This window comes from Aotus nancymaae, unplaced genomic scaffold (assembly GCF_030222135.1).
Source record: "Aotus nancymaae isolate 86718 unplaced genomic scaffold, 86718_ANA_hifiasm-v0.15.2.pri h1tg000053l, whole genome shotgun sequence".
NCBI lineage: Eukaryota > Metazoa > Chordata > Mammalia > Primates > Aotidae > Aotus > Aotus nancymaae.
In genome coordinates this window covers 20,039,028-20,062,379 of record NW_026988467.1, presented here as the reverse complement: position 1 = coordinate 20,062,379, position 23,352 = coordinate 20,039,028, and the positions used below count along the sequence as shown (strand labels likewise).

Sequence of the window (23,352 nt, the reverse complement as noted above, 5' to 3'; positions counted from 1 at the left end):
GTGTTTCAGAAGTTAGTGTAGCTGCCACAGGAGTTCCCATGCCCTGGGAGAAATGGACTCTTTGGAAACCGTTGTTAGATACCCACCTCTGCAGTAAAAGTAGCAGATGTGGGCCCTGCTTATATATAGGAGACTTCGGAGACTAAAAGACTGTTAAGATCGTTAGTGAAAAATAGCTGAGGGGTAGAATTAATGGGAAAAAATTACCCTGTAATGACCTAAAATGGGTCTGTGGGAAATCCCATTGCATGATCTGTTTTTCTAAATGCTTCGTTTACGAAGTTTATATTATTTTCAGCTTCTCTAAAAGAAAGGTGATTTTATTTTTCCTTTTGGGAGAGATGGAGGCAGATGATACCAAAATCTGGGAGTTTCACACCAGCCCCTGCAGCTGCTTTCTGGACAGCTCTGCTTGGAAATTACCCATCAAAGCATAAACAATAACAAAACTAAGTTTAAAAAAATTATAATAGGAAATTACCCAGACATCTTGAAATCACCCTAAACTCAACTTGCCACTTTTCCCCCACCCCTGTCTGCTTCTCCTGTTCCTAACGCAATCATTGCCCACTTATCCAAACTAGAAACTTGCATATCATACAACTCCTGTTCATTTAGCCACCCTCCCGAAATCACTAACAAATATAACTATGCATCCAGTCATGCCCATACCACCCCCTAAATATTTCTCAGATCCTTCTGCCTCGCTCTCTCTACTGCCACCACTTACCATGTGACTTTGGGCAATTATTTAGCTTTTCTGTTCCTTGGATTCCCCATCCGCAAATGGGAGTAATTATGTCTACCTCATAGAGTTGCAAAGATTAAATGAGATCACGGGGCTCAAAATATTAGCAGCAATTATTCAGACCATCACTGGGCCACATCTCACTGAAACGACCTCCTAATGAGTCTCCTCTTTTCTATTTTGATTCCCGTCAGTCTGTTCTCTCTTTCTGCTAGAACAATCTTTCTGAAAGGCAAATCCCTTCATGCCACTCTTCTGTGTAAAGCCCTGTCATGCTTCTCATTGCCAGCAGCAAACAGTGAACCTTCTTTAGTGTGATTTCTGAGGAGGTCAGTCATTCATGATCTGGCCTCTGCCACTCTCCTCTCCCCAGCTCTGGCTCCCTCCTCTTTCCCTGCACTTGCAACCCTCCAAGCCGCATCTCTTTCTCTCCACTCTTCTGGCCAACTCCTATTCAACCTTCAGGTCTCCAACCTAACTTGCTTTAGGAAACCTTTCCCAATCCCGTAAGACTGGATCAGGTGTTCCTTTTCTGTTTTCCCTGGGTTTATCCCAATCAAAGCACTTTATCCCTGTTTTGTAATTGCATGTTTACTTTTTTGTCTCCGCCATTAAACTTTTGATATCCTTGAAGAAGTCACTGTCTTGATCACTGTTGTGTCTTCAACCCCCAGAAAATTTTGACCTAAAATAAGCAGGCAACAATAAAATAAATGAGGAGAATATACATAAATTTTATTCCCTTCAGCAGGGCTGGTGACTACTTCTGATGGTTACCACACCAAGCTGCTTTTTCTTTTCTTTTTTTTTTAAGGAGACAGAGTCTTGCTCTGTCACCCAGGGTGGAGTGTAGCGGCACAAATCTCGGCTCACTGCAACCTCTACCTCCCAGGTTCAAGCTGATTATCATGTCTCAGCCTCCTGGGTAACTGTGATTACAGATGCCCACCATCATGCCCGGCTAAGTTTTAGTATTTTTAGTAGAGATGAGGTTTCGCCATGTTGGCCAGGCAGGTCTTGAACTCCTGGCCTCAAGTGATCAGCCCCTTGGCCTCCCAAAGTGCTGGGATTACAGGCTGTGGGCCACCGTGCCTGACCGGTACTTGTTAAAAGAACTGTAGAAATTCTGTCATTAGCGCATCTGGTGAGGTCTTCTGCAAAGAGGAAGAAGGCTTCCAGAAGTAACGTGACCCATCTGAGACCCTCCAGCCTGGGTGACAAAGCACGAGTCTGTCTCAAAAAAAGATTATTTAAAAGATGACAGGCTGGGCACGGTGGCTCATGCCTGTAATCCTAGCACTTTGGGAGGCCGAAGCAGGCAGATTGCCTGAGCTCAGGAGTTCATGACCAGCCTGAGCAACATGGTGGTGGTGTCTCTACTAAAAAAATACAAAAAATTAGCTGGGCTTGGTGGCATGCACCTGTAGTCCCAGCTATTCGGGAGGCTGAGGCAAGCAAATTGCTTGAACCCGGGAGACAGGTTGCAGTGAGCCGAGATCGCGCTACTGCACTCTAGCCTGGGTGACAGGGCGAGACTCCGTCTCAAAAAAAAAAGATGATAAAGCAGGCATGCGATAAGATCTTGAGGTAAGCTGACTACAAGCCACTGCAAGTCATCCACATGACATTTTATTTTTGTAAAAGAACCGTCATCTTAGGAGGTAAAATGGAACACAAACAGCTTAAGTTCTGGTCAGTCTTGGTTGGAACTCCACCATTTTGCAAAGTGCTTTAAAAATAATAAAATAATAAAAATGATTCTATTTTTGTTTGTCTTGTTTTTATTTTAGGTAGATTCTTGCTTTGTCACCTAAGCTGGAGTGCAGTGACGCAATCTCGGCTTACTGCAATCTCCGCCTCCCAGATTCAAGTGCTTCTTGTGCCTCAGCCTCCCAAGTATCTGGAACTACAGGTGCAAGCCACCACACCCAGCTAATTTTTGTATTTTTAGTAGAGACAAGGTTCTCCCATGTTGGCTAAGCTGGTCTCAAACTTTTGACCTCAGGTGATCTAACTGCCTCAGTCTCCCAAAGTGCTGGTATTACAGGTATGAGCCATAATTTTTGTATTTTTTGTAGAAATGGGGTTTCACCATGTTGCCCAGGCTGGTCTTGAACTCCTAAGCTCAGGATATCTGCCCACCTGGGCCTCCCAAAGTGCTGGGATTACAGGCGTGAGCCACCACACTTGGCCCCTATAATTGTTATAAGAAGCATCAGTGTATTCATTGACATAACAGCTCAGACAACAGATTTGGTCTGTAACAGGGAAGAGATGTGGAAGGGTCTGACTGCACTGTTACCTAATTTCACAAATTATGGGGTATAGCTGGAGCTCCCCTTAGCAACCTTTTTTTTTTTTTTTTTTTGAGATGGAGTGTTGCTCTCTCGCCAAGCTGGAATGCAGTGGTGCAATAATCTTGGCTCACTGCAACCTCCGCCTCCGGGATTCAAGCGATTCTCCTGCCTCAGCCTCCCAAATAGCTGGGAATACAGGTGTGTGCCACCATGCCCAGATATATATATATATATTTTTTTGGTAGAGATGGAGTTTCACCATGTTGCCAGGATAGTCTCGATCTCTTGACCTCATGGTCTGCCCGCCTCGGCCTCCCAAAAATACAAAAAAATGGCTGGGCGTGAGCCACTGCCCAGCCTACCCTACTCTTAACTCCATGATTTTTATATAGAGGCATGCAATACATATTTGTGGAATACCGAATTCATGAATATCTGTATTTATACAGCAATTTTCTTTCCAAGTAAAAAAATCAAGATATATGGTCTGAAATGTGGAATATACCTTTGATGACTAAGTATCAGAACATTTGAAATGTTATCCCAGAAAATACTGAATGATAGAATCATTTAAAATTACATATCTAGGCCAGGCGCAGTGGCTCACACCTGTAATCTCAACACTTTGGGAGGCTGAGGCGAGCGGATCACTTGAGGTCAGCAGTTTGAGACCAGCCTGGACAACATGGTGAAACCCTATGTCTACTCAAAATACAAAAATTAGCCGGATGTCATGGCAGGCACCTGTAATCTCAGGTACTCTGGAGGCTGAGGTAGGAGAATCGCTTGAACCCAGGAGATGGAAGTTGTTTTGAGCCAAGACTGCACCACTGCACTCCAGTCTGGGGGACAGAGTGAGACTCTGTCTCAAAAACAAAAACAAAAATATCATCAATGGACTTAAAGGAGTCTCTGAATGGAGGCAAGGGGTACTTTAACTTGAATGGGGAAAAAAATAACATCTTTGTTTTCTCTAACATCTAACTGAAATTTAGCATTTTTCCCCATTGTGAATGTAGACATACCACAGTAGCAATACCTTTCCCTCTGTCACCAATAGAAATCATTTTCATATCACTTTTTATGGATTTTTTTGAAATATCTTATTACTTTACAATTTCTGTAGTTATTAGACCTGCTCTAAGATCTTAATATTTATTGTGTTAACAAAGAAAAATTTCTTGCCTGGGTAACATGGGTAACACTGTGAAACCCCGTCTCTGAAAAAAAAAAAGCAAAAATTAGCCGAGCATGGTGGCCAGCACTTATAGTTCCTACAAGCTGCTAACTAGGGAGGCTGAAGTCAGAGGATCACTTGAGCCCTGGAGGCAGAGGTTGCAGTGAGGCCAGATTGCACCACTGCACTCCAGACTGGGTGATAAATTGAGCCCATCTTAAAAAAACAAATTAAAAAGAAAAAGCTTACTATATCATGACTGTGTTTTTAAAATGTATTTCCTAATTGTATTTCAATATAAATGGTTTATCCTGTATTGCTATGTATTTTATTTTATGCATTTAAAAACTGAGAAGAGATTCATAGCTTTTACCAGACTTCCAAATGGCACAAAATAGGTTAAGAATTATGGCACTAGAGGCAGATTTATGTGAAGCTAGTAAAATTTAAGCTTAAGGCTGGGCGCTTGTAATCTCAGCACTTTGGGAGGCCAAAGCAGAAGGATCACTTGAGGCCAGGAGTTCAAGACTGGCCTGGGCAACATAGCGAGATCCCCCCTCTGCACCGCCCGTGTCTCTATTAAAAAAAAAAAAAAAAGTTAAGCTTCAGGGTTCTCCATTACTTTTACAATGCCCTTCCAAGACTCTGTTCCTAAATTGATATTCGTCATTTAATGTTTTTTCTTAAAAACTCCCAGCATCTCTCCTCTTTCCTTTTCCTTTCCTTTCTCTTTCTCTCTCTCTCTCTTTTTTTTTTTTTTTTGACAAAGTTTTGCTCTTGTTGCCCAGGATGGAGTGCAGTGGTGCTATCTCGGCTCACTGCCACCTCCGCCTCCCAGATTCAAGCGATTCTCCCTTCTCAGCCTCCGGAGTAGCTGGAATTACAGACACGCGCCACCACGCCCCGCTGATTTTTGTATTTTTAGTAGAGACGGGGTTTCACCATGTTGGCCAGGCTGGTCTCGAACTCCTGGGCTCAAGTGATCCACCAGTCTCCTCCTCCCTAAGTGCTGGAATTACAGGCCTGAGCTACCGCGCCTGGCTTATAACTCCCAGCATTTCTGTAAATCTCACACCCCATAACACAAAACTTGGATCCACCCAGAGATTTACTGGGCACATGGTAGTCGTTTTCAATTTATTTATTTATTTATTTTTGAGATGGAGTTTCGCTCGTTTCCCACGCTGGAGTGCAGTGGCATGATCTTGGCTCACTGCAACCTCTGCCTCCCAGGTTCAAGCTATCCTCCTGCCTCAGCCTCTGGACTATCTGGGATTACAGACACATGCCACCACACCTGGCTAATTTTTGTATTTTTATTTATTTTATTTTATTTTTATTTTTTTTGAGACGGAGTTTCGCTCTTGTTACCCAGGCTGGAGTGCAATGGCGCGATCTCGGCTCACCGCAACCTCCGCCTCCTGGGTTCAGGCAATTCTCCTGCCTCAGCCTCCCAAGTAGCTTGGACTACAGACGTGCGCCACCATGCCCAGGTAATTTCTATATTTTTTAGTAGAGACGGGGTTTCACCATGTTGACCAGGATGGTCTCGATCTCTTGACCTCGTAATCCACCCGCCTCGGCCTCCCAAAATGCTGGGATTACAGGCGTGAGCCACCGCGCCCGGCCCCTAATTTTTGTATTTTTAGTAGAGACAGGGTTTCACCATGTTGGTCAGGCTGGTCTCGAACTCCTGACTGATCCACCCGCCTCTGCCTCCCAAAGGGCTGGGATTACAGGTGTGAGGCACCGCGTCCGGCCTGTTTTAAATAATTAGATCTAGGTTTACAGGTTCTGAGAAATTCTATCATCCTTGAGTGCACCTGGAAATCCTGCAGACCAATGCTTGACTTTCTCCACTCCCTGAGGGTGGGCACCGGAGTTCGGGGTTGAGAAAAAAGGGCTGGCACTACAGAAATGAGTTTGGAAGCTTCCTGTGGGAGGAGACACGTTTCGACTAAGGAGAGGACAGGGAACAAATCAGTAAGAATGGCAGGTGCAAAATAGATTTAGGACCAACAAGAATTACAGTGTCCTTTAGGAATGACCCCTTTCCCCTGCATGGCTCTTTTGGTTTTAGAGATGGATATATCTGCTCTATTTTATGAATATCAAGTAGCTCCAAACCCTGTGGGGAAAAGGTTCCTGCTTTATCACTTGTGCTACACATTGCTCTTGAGTCATTTTAACGATTTCCCTCACAGTCTGCGCTGCCACCAACGATGTGTGGACGGGAGCCAGGGAGGGAAAGAGGCATTTGTCTGATCTAGAAAATCAATGGATGATTTTCTAGACAAAATCCTCAGCAAAACGACGAACCAAATCATCCTTAAATCGTGTGCTCACGACCTGGAACCAATCCAAATGCTCATCGACGACAGACTGGACACGGAAAATGTGGCACATATACACCATGGAATATTATGCAGCCATAAAAAACGATGAGTTCGTGTCCTTTGTAGGGACATGGATGAACCTGGAAACCATCATTCTCAGCAAACTGACAACAGAAAATCAAACACCGTATGTTCTCACTCATAGGTGGGTGTTGAACAATGAGAACACATGGACACAGGGAGAGGAGCATCACACACTGGGGTCTGTTGGGGGGAAATAGGGGAGGGACAGCCGGGGGTGGGGAGTTAGGGAGAGAGAGCATGGGGAGAAATGCCAGATATAGGTGATGGGGAGGAAGGCAGCAAATCACACTGCCATGTGTGTACCTATGCAACAATCTTGCATGTTCTTCACATGTACCCTAAAACCTAAAATGCAATAAAAATAATATCTATTTAGAGTAAAAAAAAAAAAGAAATCGTGTGCTCACTAGAGGCGAAAAGATGACCGAAAGAGGCCCGAACGCGTGGCTATGGGCGTGTCTGGGGCGAACGCCGGCCGTGTGGGTGCGAGGGAAGACTCAGGGACTAAGCGCGGCCGGCGGCGGGACGCGAGCGCCATGGCCGAACGGGGCCGACGCTGACCATGGGGGGCGGGGCTCCGGAGGCGGCCACGCGGCGCAAGGCCTAGATTTTCGGCCTCGCAATTGCGGCAGACGAAGAGGGAGGAGCCTCGGCCACCCAGGACCCGGTGCCCCCAAGCCTCGCCGCCACCAAGGGCTTCCACCACAGACCCCTTTGTGTGCCTGCCCCCGCCCCGGAGGCGCCGTAGCCAGCGGCGCTGAGCACCCTCATTGGTTCAGTCGACAGCTTCATCGATTGGCTCTCGAGTCGTCCGGCGTGGTCCGCTTTGCCTAGCTACTATTGGTTCTCTGAGCTGCCTGTCAGACCGCCTCGCCAAGCGATTGCCCCTCAGCTCGGAGTCCCTGGAAGCAGTTCCGGGAAACCCCGCGTGCTGCCGGGATCGCGTCTCTGTCCATGGGGGGGGGAGGGGGTGGCGCGCGCGCCATTTCTAGTCGTTTTCAAAGCGCCTCGCGCTGATTCTCACGGGCCCGGCCGCCGGCCCCCGCTCTGCCCTGGTGAGTCTCGCGCCGGCCCGTGGGGGGAGGGGCCGGGAGCCCCGATCCGACCAGACTCAGCCCGGCTCGGGCTCCGCGCCGAGTCCTGTTTCGTTTGCGCTCCGAGGCCCCGGGGTGGGGGTGGGGACCGGCTGGGGGCGGCTTCGGTCTCGTCCGGCAGCGCAGCTATGGCCTAGCCCGGCCAAGACGCCTCTTGTCCTCGCTCTTCCTACCCACACCCCTCCAGCCCCCGGCCCGCGGTGCTGCCAGCCGGGCGCTCTCCGCGCGGCCTGCCGGGGCCGGCCGTGCTTTTCCCGCCTCCGCCTGCCGCTCCATGCGGCCGGACCTCTCGAAGGGCCAGAGGCGCCCGCGGCCCTGTCGCTTCTCCCCACCGGAGACGCTTCGCTCCCGCAGCTGCCGGCTTAGCGCCGAGTGGGATGTGCTGACTCTCGGGACGGGCCTGAGTGGGTGAGGGGGGCGGAAGGCGGGGTGCAAATCCCAGGGTTATCTGAGCCGGGAGAAAAGTTTTGTGTGAGCAGAAACCGAAAGGCCGATTTGTGTGGGAAGCCTCCCTCCCTTCCCCTCCCACATTCTGCATGCCGCGAGCTGAGATTTGAAGGAAAAAATGACTACTAGAGGCCGTGGAACTTAGGCTCCGAGCGGCGCCTGAAATGAATAATTCTGAGACTGTCAGAGGCGCACCAAATTGGAAAGGCGATCCTTTTTCTTACACGGTAGTAACCGTTTTGCCAATTTTTAAAAAAAGCCAAGGGCTTCTTGGAAGGTTCGGTCCTTTCACGCTACCTGTTTGAGATTTTTGCAGTCCTCAAGTGGCTGAATTGATCTCTCATGAGTCAGTCGTAGGATGAGAGCTCGACACTCCTAAACCGTGAGATAACCGTTAGTTTTCATTTCGTTAGTTCTTTTAAAGCCCGTCTCTTAATTTGAAGAATTTTCACAGAGAGGTTGAGAAAAAGTCAGGGAGGAGTTAGTGCTGGCATCCCGAATCTCCCAGCAGCCCTTTAAAATCTTTAAAAGTCTCCGTTTTTTTTTTTTTTTTTTTTTCCAAAAATGATTAGATCAAATGACTCCAGTCACGTTAGTATATTTGCTGCATCCAGAAATATGGTTTGGCTGTGTGGCATTGTGTTGAATTGACATGAGTTTCAAATGGTCTCATATGACGTAAAAAGTCTTTAAAATGAGCACTTTGTATTTGGCTTGAAGAGAGAGGGCTTTCCTTGATCTGAAGGTTTTATTTCCTGGAATCTAATTATTTTACGGTTTTTTTGTTAAAGTTACAAACTTTTTGAAAATTTTAAGCAATTTCAGTATCAACTTACAGAGCCTTTGCAATGAAATGGTAGGCATAAATATTTCTGTCTTGTGCTTAATACGCAACTTGTCCTTTTGCTTTACACATACATAAAAACCCCACCTTAACAGATGTTCATTGAACTTTTCTGTTAAAAATTTGCCTCTTTTCAGTAACTAATAGTATTCCTAGGTGCAATGCTGTAAGGGTCTTGTGCTATTGAGAACTTTTGAGTTCTGATGATCTTAAGGTAATATTTGGGAATGGGGGAGCATGGGAAAAAAGAACTATATGTTCGCACAGAGGTTTTGGGTTTTAGGATACATCTTTATAGAAATAGGTTGTGTTAATCAGTAAACGTATTCATCTCACACGATACAGTTTCTTGATCAAAAGTGTGACAGTTTCGAATGTTTCCGTTTTTGCTAGTTCATCAGAATTTGAAGCTTGCCTTGAGAAACATCCATCCAGAATTTAACCACAGTTTGCGTCTATTAAAGGCTATCGAGTCTTAATAGTGTTTTGTAATCATGAGGAGTCATGTTTATCTCATTTTCAGAGTAACCCTTTGCATTTTCCTTTCTTCTTCCTATTCTCTATTACCTCCTTCCCCTCTTGGTCTTCCTCCATCTTTGATTAACTTCAACTAAGTATCAGTGGACTTTGAAGTGAAAAGAAGTTGTTTGAAGCCAGAAAACTGCACCTGGTGCATTTCCACAATGTTTGATAAGCAGTCTGGAAGTGTGGTTATCTTATATGTCTTAGTGCTTTGTAGGAGACTTGTATTTTCTTTATAGATGACTAGGTATCTTGAGTTTCATCAAGAAAAGTAGGCTTTTTCTTGAGATCCACCTTTATGTCTTTTATTTAGCATGTGTTGCAATGTCTTGTTCTGCTGCCTATTATCTTCATCACATTATAATTTCACTACAGACAAATGCGCTTTAATTCCCTATCTTTTGAGGCAGAATACAGACTGGCCTTGTATGGCTTATTATTTACTCTCTCTCTTCAGGGAATCAGTCCATTTTGGCATTACCTACAGGCTGAATGTACAAAATTATTTTTGGTAGGTTAATCTGAGAAATCTGAAGTTTAGCCTAATTAGGTAACGTTTGTTGAAATACTTGGAAGAAGTTAGTTGTCTATTCTTCAGTATGTTTTTACATCTTTATTTTACTGATACGAAAATTTCAACATGTACTCATTTTTTTTTTTGAGAAGCAACCTAAAGTATAGCTCACTTAGTATTTTATGTGGATTTAAAACAATTGCTTAGCTTTTAAACTTGGTCATTTTTTCTTTTAAATCTGTAAATGGGAATAGCAAATTAATCTTAGAACAAAAATTAATGTCAAGTTGTTTTTTTGTTTTGTTTTGTTTTGTATTAAGTGAGGTGGAGAAACCCCAAACCACCAGCATGTTGAACTAGAGACAACAGGGCACTTATTTCACACCGATGCTGTATTTGAAGCAGAGCCAGGAAAATTTGAAAGTCCTTAAATCTTGATTAAGTGGTCTGTGGGTGTTCATTCTGTTTTTAAACCAAAACTTTTTAAAACTGTGTAAGAACTGAGAGCTGAGGGGCTTTTAGGATTTTGTAGTGATTTGTTGATCTTTTCACCAGGACACGACAGCTGCTTTTGTTAATCAGCAATTCTACCTTCAGTAAATTAAAGCCTTTATTTTACCTGGTGTACATGAAGTTCCTTAAAGATCTAATGCTTCCATGTACATTTTCTTTGGTTTTACAGGATTATTATTGCCAATTTAGGTCAGATACATCACAGGAGGAATAAATTATTATTTTGGTAGAGGTTATTAGCAGCATGTATACAAATTAGCTTAGATAAATCATGCATTGTCCTACAATCTAGTTATTTCTGGCTTAATGTAATATAGCTCCTGAATTTTTTCCAGCAGCATAATAAAATGGCTAATCAGGTGAATGGTAATGCGGTACAGTTAAAAGAAGAGGAAGAACCAATGGATACTTCCAGTGTAACTCACACAGAACACTACAAGACACTGATAGAGGCAGGCCTCCCACAGAAGGTGGCAGAAAGACTTGATGAAATATTTCAGACAGGTATAATATGCATTTCTTGTTTCTGACTGGTTATGAAAGTGAGGGCAAACCACTTTGAATTTTATAGATTTTTAAGGTTAAATAATACTTACTGTTTCTGATCTGTAGAGCTGAATGTTTGTTACTTTCCCTTCATTGAAGGCATATTGGGTTTGACTTTGATACTCTTATTTCATTATTTTGAAGCCTTCTTAGTGTTGAATATACAGTCTTAGTTGTTTCAGAACAGCACATCAATTTGTCTTAGATTTACCACTCATTAAAATGTATGTTTCTGCATACCGAATTTTACATTTTTTTCTTAATCGAAATCAGTCATCATTTTGCTTTTACTTTTCTACTTTTAGCTTCTTAAAGTGATTGTTAAATCAGCTTAGGTCTGATTAGGTGGCATAATAAGAGGATAGTTAGACTGTTTTGTCTGAAACCATAATAAATGTTAGACTCCTTGAGAGTTTGTGGCTTGTCTAGTTTCTAATAGAAATCCACATCTCTCCGTAATTTGGAAGTGTTTGGTTTGTAACAGCTGCTTTTTTTTTTTTTTTAATCTAGAAGTGCCATGGTTAAGTGCTTAAGCAAATTTGAACATCTTAATATGGTTGGTTGTAAGTGGTTTGAAGTTTTAAAGAGGGAGAGAAATATTTACCCTTAGGGAGTGTTGTTCATAAATAAATGTGTCCTCCTCCTTTGGGGCCATAGATGGAAACTTTCTTCCTCTGTGTTTTGTGTGCCTATTCAGATTCTGAGAGAGAATTGAATTGTCTCACTCACAAATGTGTCTTAAGTACAGTAGTAATAAATAGTTGTTTATTTTTTTGTCCTTAAAAAATTTTTAAATCTGGGAAGCTTAGCATAATTTTAGCCATTAAAATGACTTATAAAAATGACTCCTGGGTGATGGTCTCATTTGAAAATCAGTCCTCAGGAACTTTCTGTGATATTCTGCCATAGAGAATTGGCAGTGATCTGCTAGAGATGCTCTCTTGTAGAGTGTTTTGTTATTGATAAGAGGCTGACGGTTTGGCTTAGGCTTGGTTTGATAAAATGGATTGATGGGTGTCCTGAGTTGTGGCTTTGGGTGGTGGTATGGAATATTCAAGGAAGGCAACTCCAGTTATTTACACATGCTCATTTTGAGCTTTTGAAACAAATCATGGCAACTTTTTTTCAAAGTAACTTTGGAAGTGGCATTACATTTATTTAAAATTTACTATGTGGAATAAAGTTCTTTTTGGCTTTACCAAATTGGAGTCACTTTTCATGTTCATATGAACTTGGGGGTTTTAATCTACAAAATATTTCCATTTTACATTGGATCAATTCTGAAATATATCCCATATATATAAATAATGACACAAATTTAATAGACTTAAATTATATTTTAAAATTAGTAGATGTTCTGTGTGCAGTTGAATATACTACATATGTGAAATGCAGTGTATATGTTTTCTGTTGAGTTTACTTGTAAGTCCATAAAGTCTTTATTGCCATTTGAAAAAGATTGTCATTCTTGACAGTCAGTGTTGTGAATGCCACAGCATCTTTTAAATCTCAGCTTGTCACTTCAGAAGAACGAAGAATGCCTTCAAATGTGACTTTCAGAATTGAAAAATCAAGCTGCACTTGCATTTGTAGAAGTTTAAAATTATGCCTTTCCACATTCTGACTGCAGCAAAGTGGATGCTCAGATAAACAAATGCATTTCAGTTTATCTTTGGTGTTAGGAAGGGAAAGCCTTTTGACACTTTCTGGAGAGTGGAAAGAATTAGTAAAATTTGTTTTCAGATTTTCCCCCACCTCTTATGTGGTTAGCATCAACTGTAACCATTTGTAATTTGAAAGTTTATCCTTGAAAAATATAGTGTATTCTTATTACTCTAATATAAACCAACATTTGTTAATGTATAATCTGTAATACAGTATGTACATCAGATTTAACTTCCAAGACTTATACCTTTGGGGGAGTGGGAAATGGATGTTAGGATTTGGCGGGGGAGCTTTTGTGGATATGGAGATTGAAATTCATGTTTTTGGTTGTTGACATTTTATCTTTATTTGCATATTTGTACTGGACCGTTCTATATAGTATTTGGATAGCTTCATATATGCATATAGTTAAATGAAAGTATAGTTTTTTAGTGATCATATTGAATATAACACTTCTTGATTAAACAATCAATAATTTAGATTACCCCTTTGTTGCAATAACGTTACTCCTTTTCAATTTAATTTTTAGGATTGGTAGCTTATGTCGATCTTGATGAACGAGCAATTGATGCTCTCAGGGAATTTAATGAAGAAGGAGCTCTGTCTGTACTACAGCAGTTCAAGGAAAGTGACTTATCACATGTTCAGGTAAGGTCATTACTCAGAAATGTCTTTGAACAATTAATGATCTAAAATTATTTTACTAGTTTTTTTCCTGTGGAGAAGTGGTTATTTTTTGTTTGTGACTACCTCTTCTTCTTTTAAAAATTAGTTTAAAGGAAAAAAAGATCTGCTTGTGGCAGAAGTTCAGAAGCACAAGTATAAAGTGAAAGTTTCCTCCCACCCCTTTGTGTAGTAAGTTATTTTAAAAACTTAAAGTCAAGTTTTGATGGTTGTTACTATAGGTTTTTACATGTTACTCAGCTTTTTAACTTTTGGGGGTTATCTGATCCTGTTTTATTATCTTGGAGGAAAATGTAGGTAGGAGGAATAGTTTCAGACATCTGGCAAAGATAGTCTAGATGCAGTCACTTATCAACAGATGGAAGACTGTGTTTTCCCAGGGAGAAGATAAGCTCCCTGAGGTCTATACTGCCTTACTGCTGTCTGCTCCAGTCTCTGGCATGTAGTAACCACTTGGCAGATGTTTGTTGAATGAATCAGTAAATACTTTGTTAAAATCCTGGTCTTCTGAAATTTAAATTTAATTATGTAACTGACCCTTAAAAGATTTTTGGTGGTTCTTTTTATTGAATTACTTGTCTGTTCTAGAACAAAAGTGCATTTTTATGTGGAGTTATGAAGACCTACAGGCAGAGAGAGAAACAGGGGAGCAAGGTGCAAGAGTCCACAAAGGGACCTGATGAAGCGAAGATCAAGGTAAAACTTGACTTGGGTAGTTGTAATGAAATTACATTTAATGATGAGGTCAAATGCCTCTTTCCATGTTTCCTAGAGAGTTTCACTTTTAAAAACTAGTGTTTAGAAATGAAATAATTTAGAGGAATTACATAAGAAGGATAATTTTGGGGGCCAACACTCAATTGTATGTTTAACGAAAAGCCCTAATTCATATTATCCCTCATTCATGGCCATGAATGACGCAGAGACAGAGTCTTGCTCTGTTGTCCAGGCTGGAGTGCAGTGACGTGATCTCAGCTCACTGCAACCTCTGCCTCCCAGGTTCAAGCGATTCTCCTGCCTCAGACTCCTAAGTAGCTGGGATTACAGGTGCATGCGAGTGTGCCCGGCTAATGTTTGTATTTTTAGTAGAGACGGGGTTTCGCCACGTTGACCAGGCTGGTCTTGAACTCCTGACCTCAGGGGATCCATCCGCCTCAGCCTCCCAAAGTACTGGGATTACAGGTGTGAGCCACCATGCCTGGCCTGAATGATGTATGTTTATTGATGATTCTGCTGGTAGTTTCTTGGATTGATACAATAATGTCTCTTGGTTCAGTTATTTTCAAGGCACTTTGTTTCTTTTCTGTTGATAAAAAGATGTTGTTATAACTGCTTTCCTCCTCTTGAATTTTCAGTTACTTCTGTTTATTTGTAAAATGGGAATAGTAATAGTAACTACCTCACAGAGTTATTTAAGGATTAAATGACTTAACATATATAAAGCACTTAGGATAATGCCTGGAATGTAGTAAGAACTATATAACCATGAGCCAGTATTATTACCATTTTGTTACTTAGATAAACAACTTTGAAAGGTAAATATACCGCTTTTAGTGGATACTCTGTCTTGCTGTAGTGATATACTTTTGTTTTGTTTTGTTTTGTTTTTGAGACAGAGTCTTGCTCTGTGGCCCAGACTGGAGTGCAGTAGTGCGATCTCAGCTCACTGCAACCTCCCTCTCCTGGGTTCAAGCGATTCTCCTGTCTCACTCTCCTGAATAGCTGGGACTACAGGCATGCACCACCATATCCAGCTAATTTTCTTTTTATCTTTTGGTAGAGACGGAGTTTCACCGTGTTGGCCAGGCTGGTCTCGAACTCCTGACCTCAGGGAATCTGCCAACCTCAGCCTCCCAAAGTGCTGGGATTACAGGTGTGAGCCACTGTGCCTGGCCTGTGATAGACTTTTTAATTTGAAATAGTTATTTTATGTTGCAGTTATTTCTATTATTATTACATTGTAATATGTAATGAAATAATTATACAACTCACCATAATGTAGAATCAGTGGGAGCCCTGAGCTTGTTTTCCTGCAACTAGATGGTCCCATCTGTGCGTACTGGGAAATAGTGAGAGGTCTTCAGGCATTATATTCTCATAAGGAGCCTGCAACCTAGATCATTTGTATGTGCAGTTCACGATAGGGTTCACGCTCCTATGAGAATCTAATGCGGCCGCTGATCTGACAGGAGGTGGAGCTCACAGCTCAGGCAGTAATGCCAAGAATAGAGAGGATGAGGAGCAGCTGTAAATATAGATACAGCTGCTATGCAGCCCAGGCCACTACTGGTCCATGGCTTAGGGGTTGGGGGACCCCTGTTTTATATTGCATTTATTTCTATGTTTAAAAGTAGAGAGCTCTGTTTCAGTCGAAGGTGGAGGAATGGAAGGCCGAAGACATGCATCCCTGTGGAATCCTAGTTCACTGAACTTGATGATATCTAAAGTCTCTTGTAGTCCTGACATCGTGTAATTTTAAAAAACTGAATTGTAAAATTCTCTCTTTTCTACATAGATTGCATTTCTGTGTTTACCATTGTGTGTTTTGTTCTGTAGGCTCATTATGTAAATGATGCCTCAATTATAACATAAGCTCCTTGAGAGCAAGGACATTATCTTCTTTTCTTTGATTCCTCTTAATGCCTAATAGAATGTAAGGAAGGTTGGTAATCAGGAAACACAAGATTTTACATATTTTTTGAAACCTGACTAATTTGGTAATTGCCAAATGTTTTTAGTCTGTACTGTGTGATTCTTGTCTGATTGTCTGATTCTTGTGGTGCTTATGATATGGCAGGAGTGTAAAACAAAAGGATCAAACAAAATAAAGCTTCAGCCGGGTGCGGTGGCTCACGCCTGTAATCCCAGCACTTTGGGAGGCCGAGGCGGGTGGATCACGAGGTCAAGAGATCGAGACCATCCTGGTCAACATGGTGAAACCCCGTCTCTACTAAAAATACAAAAAATTAGCTGGGCATGTTGGCGTGTGCCTGTAATCCCAGCTACTCAGAAGGCTGAGGCAGGAGAATTGCCTGAACCCAGGAGGCGGAGGTTGCGGTGAGCCGAGATCGCGCCATTGCACTCCAGCCTGGGTAACAAGAGTGAACCTCTGTCTCAATCAATCAATCAATCAATCAATAAAGCAAGCTTCAATTATGGGACCTTGAGCACACTAGAAAGACAGTGGAGGCTGGGCGCGGTGGCTCACGCCTGTAATCCCAGCACTTTGGGAGGCTGAGACAGGCGGATCACTTGAGGCAAGGAGTTCTTGACCAGCCTGGCCAACATGGTGAAACCCTGTGTCTACTAAAAATACAAAAATTAGCCGGGTGTGGTGGCACATGCCTATAATCCCAGCTACTCGGGAGGCTCAGGCAGGAGAATTGCTTGAACCCAGGAGGCAAAGGCTGCAGTGAGCTGAGATGATGCCATTGTATACTCTAGCCTGGGTAACAGAGCGGGACTGCATCTCAGGAAAAAAAAAAAAAAAAAAAAAAAAGTAGGAAGAGAGGGATGTGAGTAATAGTAAATAAGAGAAGCTGCATGAAGGAGGGAAGACTTATGCTGATTTTTTGAGGATAGAGAACATTTTATTTGAAAAGACTCACTGGTAGAAACATGTATGGGGAACCAGTGTGAATTTTGACTTTTTTTTTTAACCTAACCAAAAAATATATCTCCTAGGAAGTTGGAGTACTTTTTGGAAAAGATTAATACACTGATGCTTGTGTTTGAGATTTAGTATTCAAGTATAAAGAGATGTATAATTATCTCTAGGCCTTGCTTGAGAGAACTGGTTATACTCTGGATGTAACCACAGGACAGAGGAAGTATGGTGGTCCTCCACCAGACAGTGTGTACTCTGGCATGCAACCGGGAATTGGAACAGAGGTAAGTGTTCTTTAGCTGTTTGCCAAGATCTTTCCAGGTTGAAAAGTGTTTTGTCTACTATGTAGATACTGTACAGAGGGGGAAAATACTTGATCCCTTTTGAACTGTAGCTGCTGTTATTTTTTAGATAATCCATGTGTATTTTGCTGCCGTTATGAGCATGGATAATCTTGTGACTAGTAGATACCCAAACACTTCATATCAGAATATAATATAGCGTTCTTGGAACAGGTTGCTAAAACCATGCTACTAGCAACACACCATTTTAGATATTTGGAGTAAAGTTATTTGGAAGATTTAGTTGCTTTATTCTGTTTTTTTCCTGCCCCTGAGATGGAGTTTCACTCTTGTTGCCCAGGCTGGAGTGCAGTGGCGCAGTCTTGGTTCACTGCAACCTCCACTTCCTGGGTTTAAGTGATTCTCTTGCCTCAGCCTCCCGAGTAGCTGGGATTACAGGTGCATGCCACCACACCTGGCTAATTTTGTATTTTAGTAGGGGTGAGGTTTCACCATGTTGGTCAGGTTGGTCTTGAACTCCTGACCTCAAGTGATCCACCCGCCTTGGCCTCCCAAAGTGCTGAGATTACAGGCATGAACTCATGAACTACCATGCCCTGCTGCTTTATTTTGGTTTTTGCTTTTTGGGGATTGTTTTTGTTTTTGTAGAGACCAGGTCTCACTATGTTGCCCAGGCTGGTCTTGAACTGCTGGACACAAGCAGTCCTCCCGCCTTGGCTTCTCAAAGTGCCAGAATTATAGGCATGAACCACAGTGCCCAGCCAAGTTTTTTTTTTTTTTACTTTTGAGAGAGAGTTTTTGCTCTTGTTGCCCAGGCTGGAGTGCAGTGGTGCAGTCTCGGCTCACTGCATCCTCCGCCTCCTGGGTTCAAGTAGTTCTCCTGCCTCAGCCTCCCAAGTAGCTGGGATTATGGGCATGCACTACCATACCTGGCTAATTTTTTGTATGTACTAGAGATGGACTTGCACCATGTTGGTCAGATTGGTCTCGAACTCATAACCTCAGGTGATCACCTGCCTTGGCCTCCCAAAGTGTTAGGATAAGGCGTGAGCCACTGTGTCCAGCCAAGTTGTTTTTTTGGTTTTTTTTTTTAATGTCAATAATTTAGAATTGTGCTTGTCTTCTCCCTTGAGTCACCTGTCACTCAGAAGGGACTTAGTATTTACAGAGAGAGATTATTGATGGGCATGGATTGCACAAGGGAAGGATGTAGAGTCAGATAAAAGGTTGAGTACATTGGTCCATACTTGAACAAAGAAACAATTCTTCCTCCATCTGTGTCTTCATAAAGGATTTTCCGTTTGCATTATTGCTAGCCTGTTCTAATCCTTTATTGATTGATTGATTGATTGATTGATTGAGTCAGAGTTTCACTCTTGTTGCCCAGGCTGGAGTGCAGTGGTGCGATCTCGGCTTACTGCAACCTCTGCCTTCTGGGTTCAAGTGATTCTCTTGCCTCAGCCTCCTGAGTAGCTGGGACTACAGGTGTCCACAACCACGCTCAGCTAATTTTTGTACTTTTAGTAGAGACGGGGTTACACCAGGTTGTCCAGGCTGGTCATGAACTCCTGCTAATCTTTCAAATGGAGGATTGACTTAGGCTATTTTTTTTCTATGTGCTGAAAAGTAACTTGCTATACTAGGGAACTTTTTTATAGAAATGGTCTCTGTTACCCAGCTGGAGCGCAGTGGTATGATCATAGCATACTGCAACCTCAAACTCCTCCTGGCTCAAGCAGTCCTCCCACCTTTTTTTTTTTCTCTTAAGACAGAGTTTTGTGCTTGTTGTCCAGGCTGGAGTGCAGTGGCATGATCTTGGCTCACCAAAACCTCCACCTCCACCTCCCAGGTTTGGTGATTCTTCTGCTCTAGCCTCCCAAGTAACTGGGATTACAGGCATGTGCCACCACACCCGGCTAATTTTGTATATTTAGCAGAGATGGGGTTTCACCACATTGGTCAGACTGGTCTTGAACTCCCGACCTCAGGTGATCCCTCTTGCCTCGGCCTCCCAAAGTAAAACCCAGCTATTTTTTTATTTTTTGTAGAGTTGGAGTCTACCTGTGTTGCCCAGGCTGGTCTCCACTCATGGGCTCAAGTGATCTTCCTACCTTGGCCTCCCAAAGTGCTGGGATTACAGGTGTGAGTCAGCATGCCTAGCCTAATATAAACTTGGAGATAACCAGTTTGAAACAAATAGTTGAAATGTTAATTGTAAAACACGTATACATTCTGTTAGATTGCATTGTCTCTGTAGGAGAAAGATGCATTCTTCTGTGTGATAAATGTTGTTATATACAGCAAATATGATTCTAGCAAAATCCCTATATAAGATCACTAGCCTAAAACCACTCCTGTTAAGCAGTTACTTTCAGCAAAATCCTAAAGTTTCAGATTTCTCTCATAAAGTTAGATTTCATGAGATTGTGCCTGTATTTGTTGACAACTAAAGTTTTGAAAAATCAGGAAAAATAGGTTTTTAATGTGTTGTATTGATAGTAGATTTAATAAATTGGTCTTAATTGTTGTCATTTTTGATGTTGTGAAGTTTCAGCTTTTGTTCTTTTATGTTTTCTTTCAGTCATTATATATTTTTAGGTCTTGATTGAGGAGATCGAAGTTAGGGTCAGTGCCTGAGACTGTGCAGTATTAAAATTATGAAAGGACTATGATATCTCATTTTTGGATAAAATCTACTGTAAATAAATTAACCCATTTGATGAGCACTCATTAACAGACATTCTGCTAAGTATTGTCCTGCGATGAGAAATATACAAGGATAATAGATATTAATTTTGAAATATATTTTTTAGTGTGTCTAAGCTCTCAGACCTACTCTAGTTGTAGTAGTTTTGTATTCTTCAGCTAGTATTGTTAAGCTGCTTTGGGAAGCAAGTTCTGTTTTTTGTTGTTGTTGTTGTTTGTTCGTTTTTTTGAGATGGAGTTTCACTCTGTCACCCAGGCTGGAGTGCAGTGGCACTCCAGGCTGGAGTGCAGTGGCACAATCTCGGCTCACTGCAAACTCTGCCTCCCAGGTTTAAGCAATCCTCCTGGCTCAGTCTCCTGAGTAGCTGGAACTACAAGCATGTGCCACCGTGCCTGGGTAATTTTTGTATTTTTAGTAGAGACAGGGTTTCACCATGTTGGCCAGGCTAGTTTCAAACTCTTGACCTCGTGATCTACCCACACGCTGGGATTACAGGTGTGAGCCACCATGCCTGGCCAAGTTGTGTTTTGAATTGTTTCCATTAATGTAAGCAGTATTCATCGAGGTCATGACTGTATAATAAATTCTTATCTGTTGGCAAAGCATAGCACTGATGTTTTGCAGCATAATGGAAGAAATGGTAGATTGAGATCTCATTCTTTGGTTTATTCATGGTGGTGTTATAGAACCCCAGTATATTTAACAGAGACCTAATGTATATGACTTTATAGCACTTGAATTGTATTATGTATGAGAAACTGCTATATTTGCAAGATAGCAAATGTAAGTGGGAGCTGGATAATATAAGAATCCTAATAGATAATAACTAAAAGACTGTTGGCTTGGTGTGGTGGCTCATGTTTGTAATCCCAGCATTTCAGGAGACTGAGGCAGGAGAATCATTTGAACCCAGGTGTTTGAGACCAGCCTGGCTGGCATAGGGAGACCCCGCCTCTATAAAAAATAAAAAAGTTAGCCAGGCATGGCAATATGAACACATCTATGGTCCCAGCTACTTGGGAGGCTGCGGTGGAAGGATCACTTGAGTCTGGAGGTCGAGACTACAGTGAACTGTACTTGTGCCACTGTACTTCAGCCTGGGTGACAGACTCCTGACCTCGTGATCACCTGCCTCAGCCTCCCAGAGTATTGGGATTACAAGTATGAGTCACCATGCCCAGCCCACATGAGGAAGTTGAGACTTATTGCTTAAGAAACTTAGCCGGATGCAGTGGCTCACACCTGTAATCCCAACACTTTGGGAGGCCGAGGTGGGCAGATCACTTGAGGTCACGAGTTTGAGACCAGCCTGGCCAATGTGGCGAAACCCCATCTCTACTAAAAATACAAAAATTAGCTGGGTGTGGTGGCATATGCCTGTGATCCCAGCTACTCAGGAAGCTGACACAGGAGAATCGCTTGAACCTGGGAGGCGGAGGTTACAGTGAGCCAAGATCCCATCACTGCACTCCAGCCTGGGCAACAGGCGAGACTCCATCTCCAAAAAAAAAAAAGAAACGAAACTTGCCCAAGGTAACTAAAATGTAGATTTGAATCCAGTATAGCTGAAAACTCACTGTTGCTCACGTTCTTACCACCTTCATAGCTATCACCCTACTCTGCCAAGCCACTTTCATCTCTTTCCCAGATTGCCTTGTTCACCCAATTAGCCTATTTCTCCATACCATCCATTTTCTACCTAGTCGCTGAAATGTACCTTTTAGAATATAAGTCTACCCAGTCATTTTTCTGCTCTAAACTCTCCGTTGGCTTCCCAACACATCTGGGAGCAGAAATGCCTAACTGTGGTTTAACTTACTCTGGCCCTATTCTCTCTTTTCACACCCTGTCACTTCCATTCCAGCCATTTGCCTGTGTGCTGTTCATCAGATATGTCGAGTATGCTCACATCTCACAGCCTTTTGTACTTGTTCCCTCAGCTTGGAATGCTCTTCCTTCAAATTTTTTTCTTTTCTTTTCTTTTTTTTTGAGACAGAATCTTGCTATGTTTCTCAGGCTGGTCTAGAACTCCTAGCTGCCCTTAAGTGATATTCCTGCCTTGGCCTCCCAAAGTGCGAGGATTATAGGCATGAGACGCTTCCTCCTCTGCCTCCTCACCTTCCTCAGATTTTTACTTAATTTTCTCTTAGATCTCAACTCAAATTAACCCCTGTAGGGAAGCCCTTCTATTGAAAACACAGCTCCATCATTTATCCCCCTTCCTGTTTTTTCCTTCTTCTTAACATTTAGTACCTTGGCTGGGTACTGTGGCTGATGCCTGTAATCCCAGCACTTTGGGAGGCTGAGGCGGGTGGATCATGAGGTCAGGAGTTCAAGACCAGCCTGGCCAAGATAGTGAAACCCTGTCTCTGAAAAAAAAAAAAAATGTAGTACCTCTTAAAATCATATAATGACTTTTTATGTATGTATGTATTTATTTATTTATTTTGAGACTGAGCCTTACTCTGTTGCCTAGGTTGGAATGCAGCAGCACGATCTCCACTCACTGCAACCTCTGCCTCCCTGGTTCAAGTGATTTTCCTGCTTCAGCTTCCCAAGAAGCTGGGATTACAGGCTTGTGTCACCATGCCTAGCTAATTTTTTGTATTTTTAGTTACAGGGTTTCACCATACTGGGCAGGCTGGTCTTGAACTCCTGACTTCAAGTGATCTGCCCACCTCAGCCTCCCAAAGTGCTAGGATTACACACGTGAACCACCATGCATGACCCATATTGTTTACTTTTTGATTTTTGTCTGTTTCTCTGAGTAGAATATAAACTTCATGAATGCCTAGACCTTGTCTGTGGTAGTCACTGTATTTCTAGAATCTAGAAAAATAGATGGCAGCTGGGCATGGTGGCTCACGCACCTGTCATCCCAGCACTTTGGGAGACTGAGGTGGGTGGATCACAAGGTCAGGTGATCGAGACCATCCTGGCCAACAAAGTGAAACCCTGTCTCTACTAAAAATACAAAAATTAGCTGGGCGTGGTAGTGGGCGCCTGTAGTCCCAGCTACTCGGGAGGCTGAAGCAGGAGAATCGTTTGAACCTGGGAGGTGGAAATTGCAGTGAGCTGAGATCGTGCCATTGCACTCTAGTCTGGGCAACAGGGCGAAACTCTGTCTCAAAAAAAAAAAAAGGAAAAGAAAAATATATAGTTCATAAGTCCAAGGTATATCTAATTACTTGTCTCATGAAAGATTTGTATTATACAAGTTCTGTAAGTAGGGTGGGAGCCATATGTTTGTATAAGTTAGGCATTT

At 42.6% G+C, this 23,352-nt stretch overlaps 1 protein-coding gene across 6 annotated transcripts in view; it reads left to right on the top strand.

The window, feature by feature from the left end:
• The first annotated feature begins 7,606 nt into the window (after positions 1–7,606).
• The window catches only part of HNRNPR (heterogeneous nuclear ribonucleoprotein R), a 32,121-nt gene continuing 16,375 nt past the window's right edge, over positions 7,607–23,352 (top strand). Inside the window, exons 1-5 of one of the 6 annotated variants that reach the window (XM_012439894.3) lie at positions 7,607–7,697; positions 10,912–11,080; positions 13,317–13,435; positions 14,060–14,167; positions 17,249–17,362. In XM_012439894.3, the coding sequence (XP_012295317.1) occupies positions 10,924–11,080; positions 13,317–13,435; positions 14,060–14,167; positions 17,249–17,362 (498 nt within the window). In that variant the 5' untranslated portion in view covers positions 7,607–7,697; positions 10,912–10,923. The remainder of the gene's footprint in view (positions 7,698–10,911; positions 11,081–13,316; positions 13,436–14,059; positions 14,168–17,248; positions 17,363–23,352) is intronic. The other 5 variants (XM_012439895.3, XM_012439897.3, XM_012439898.3 and 2 more) reach the window with 5 other exon arrangements.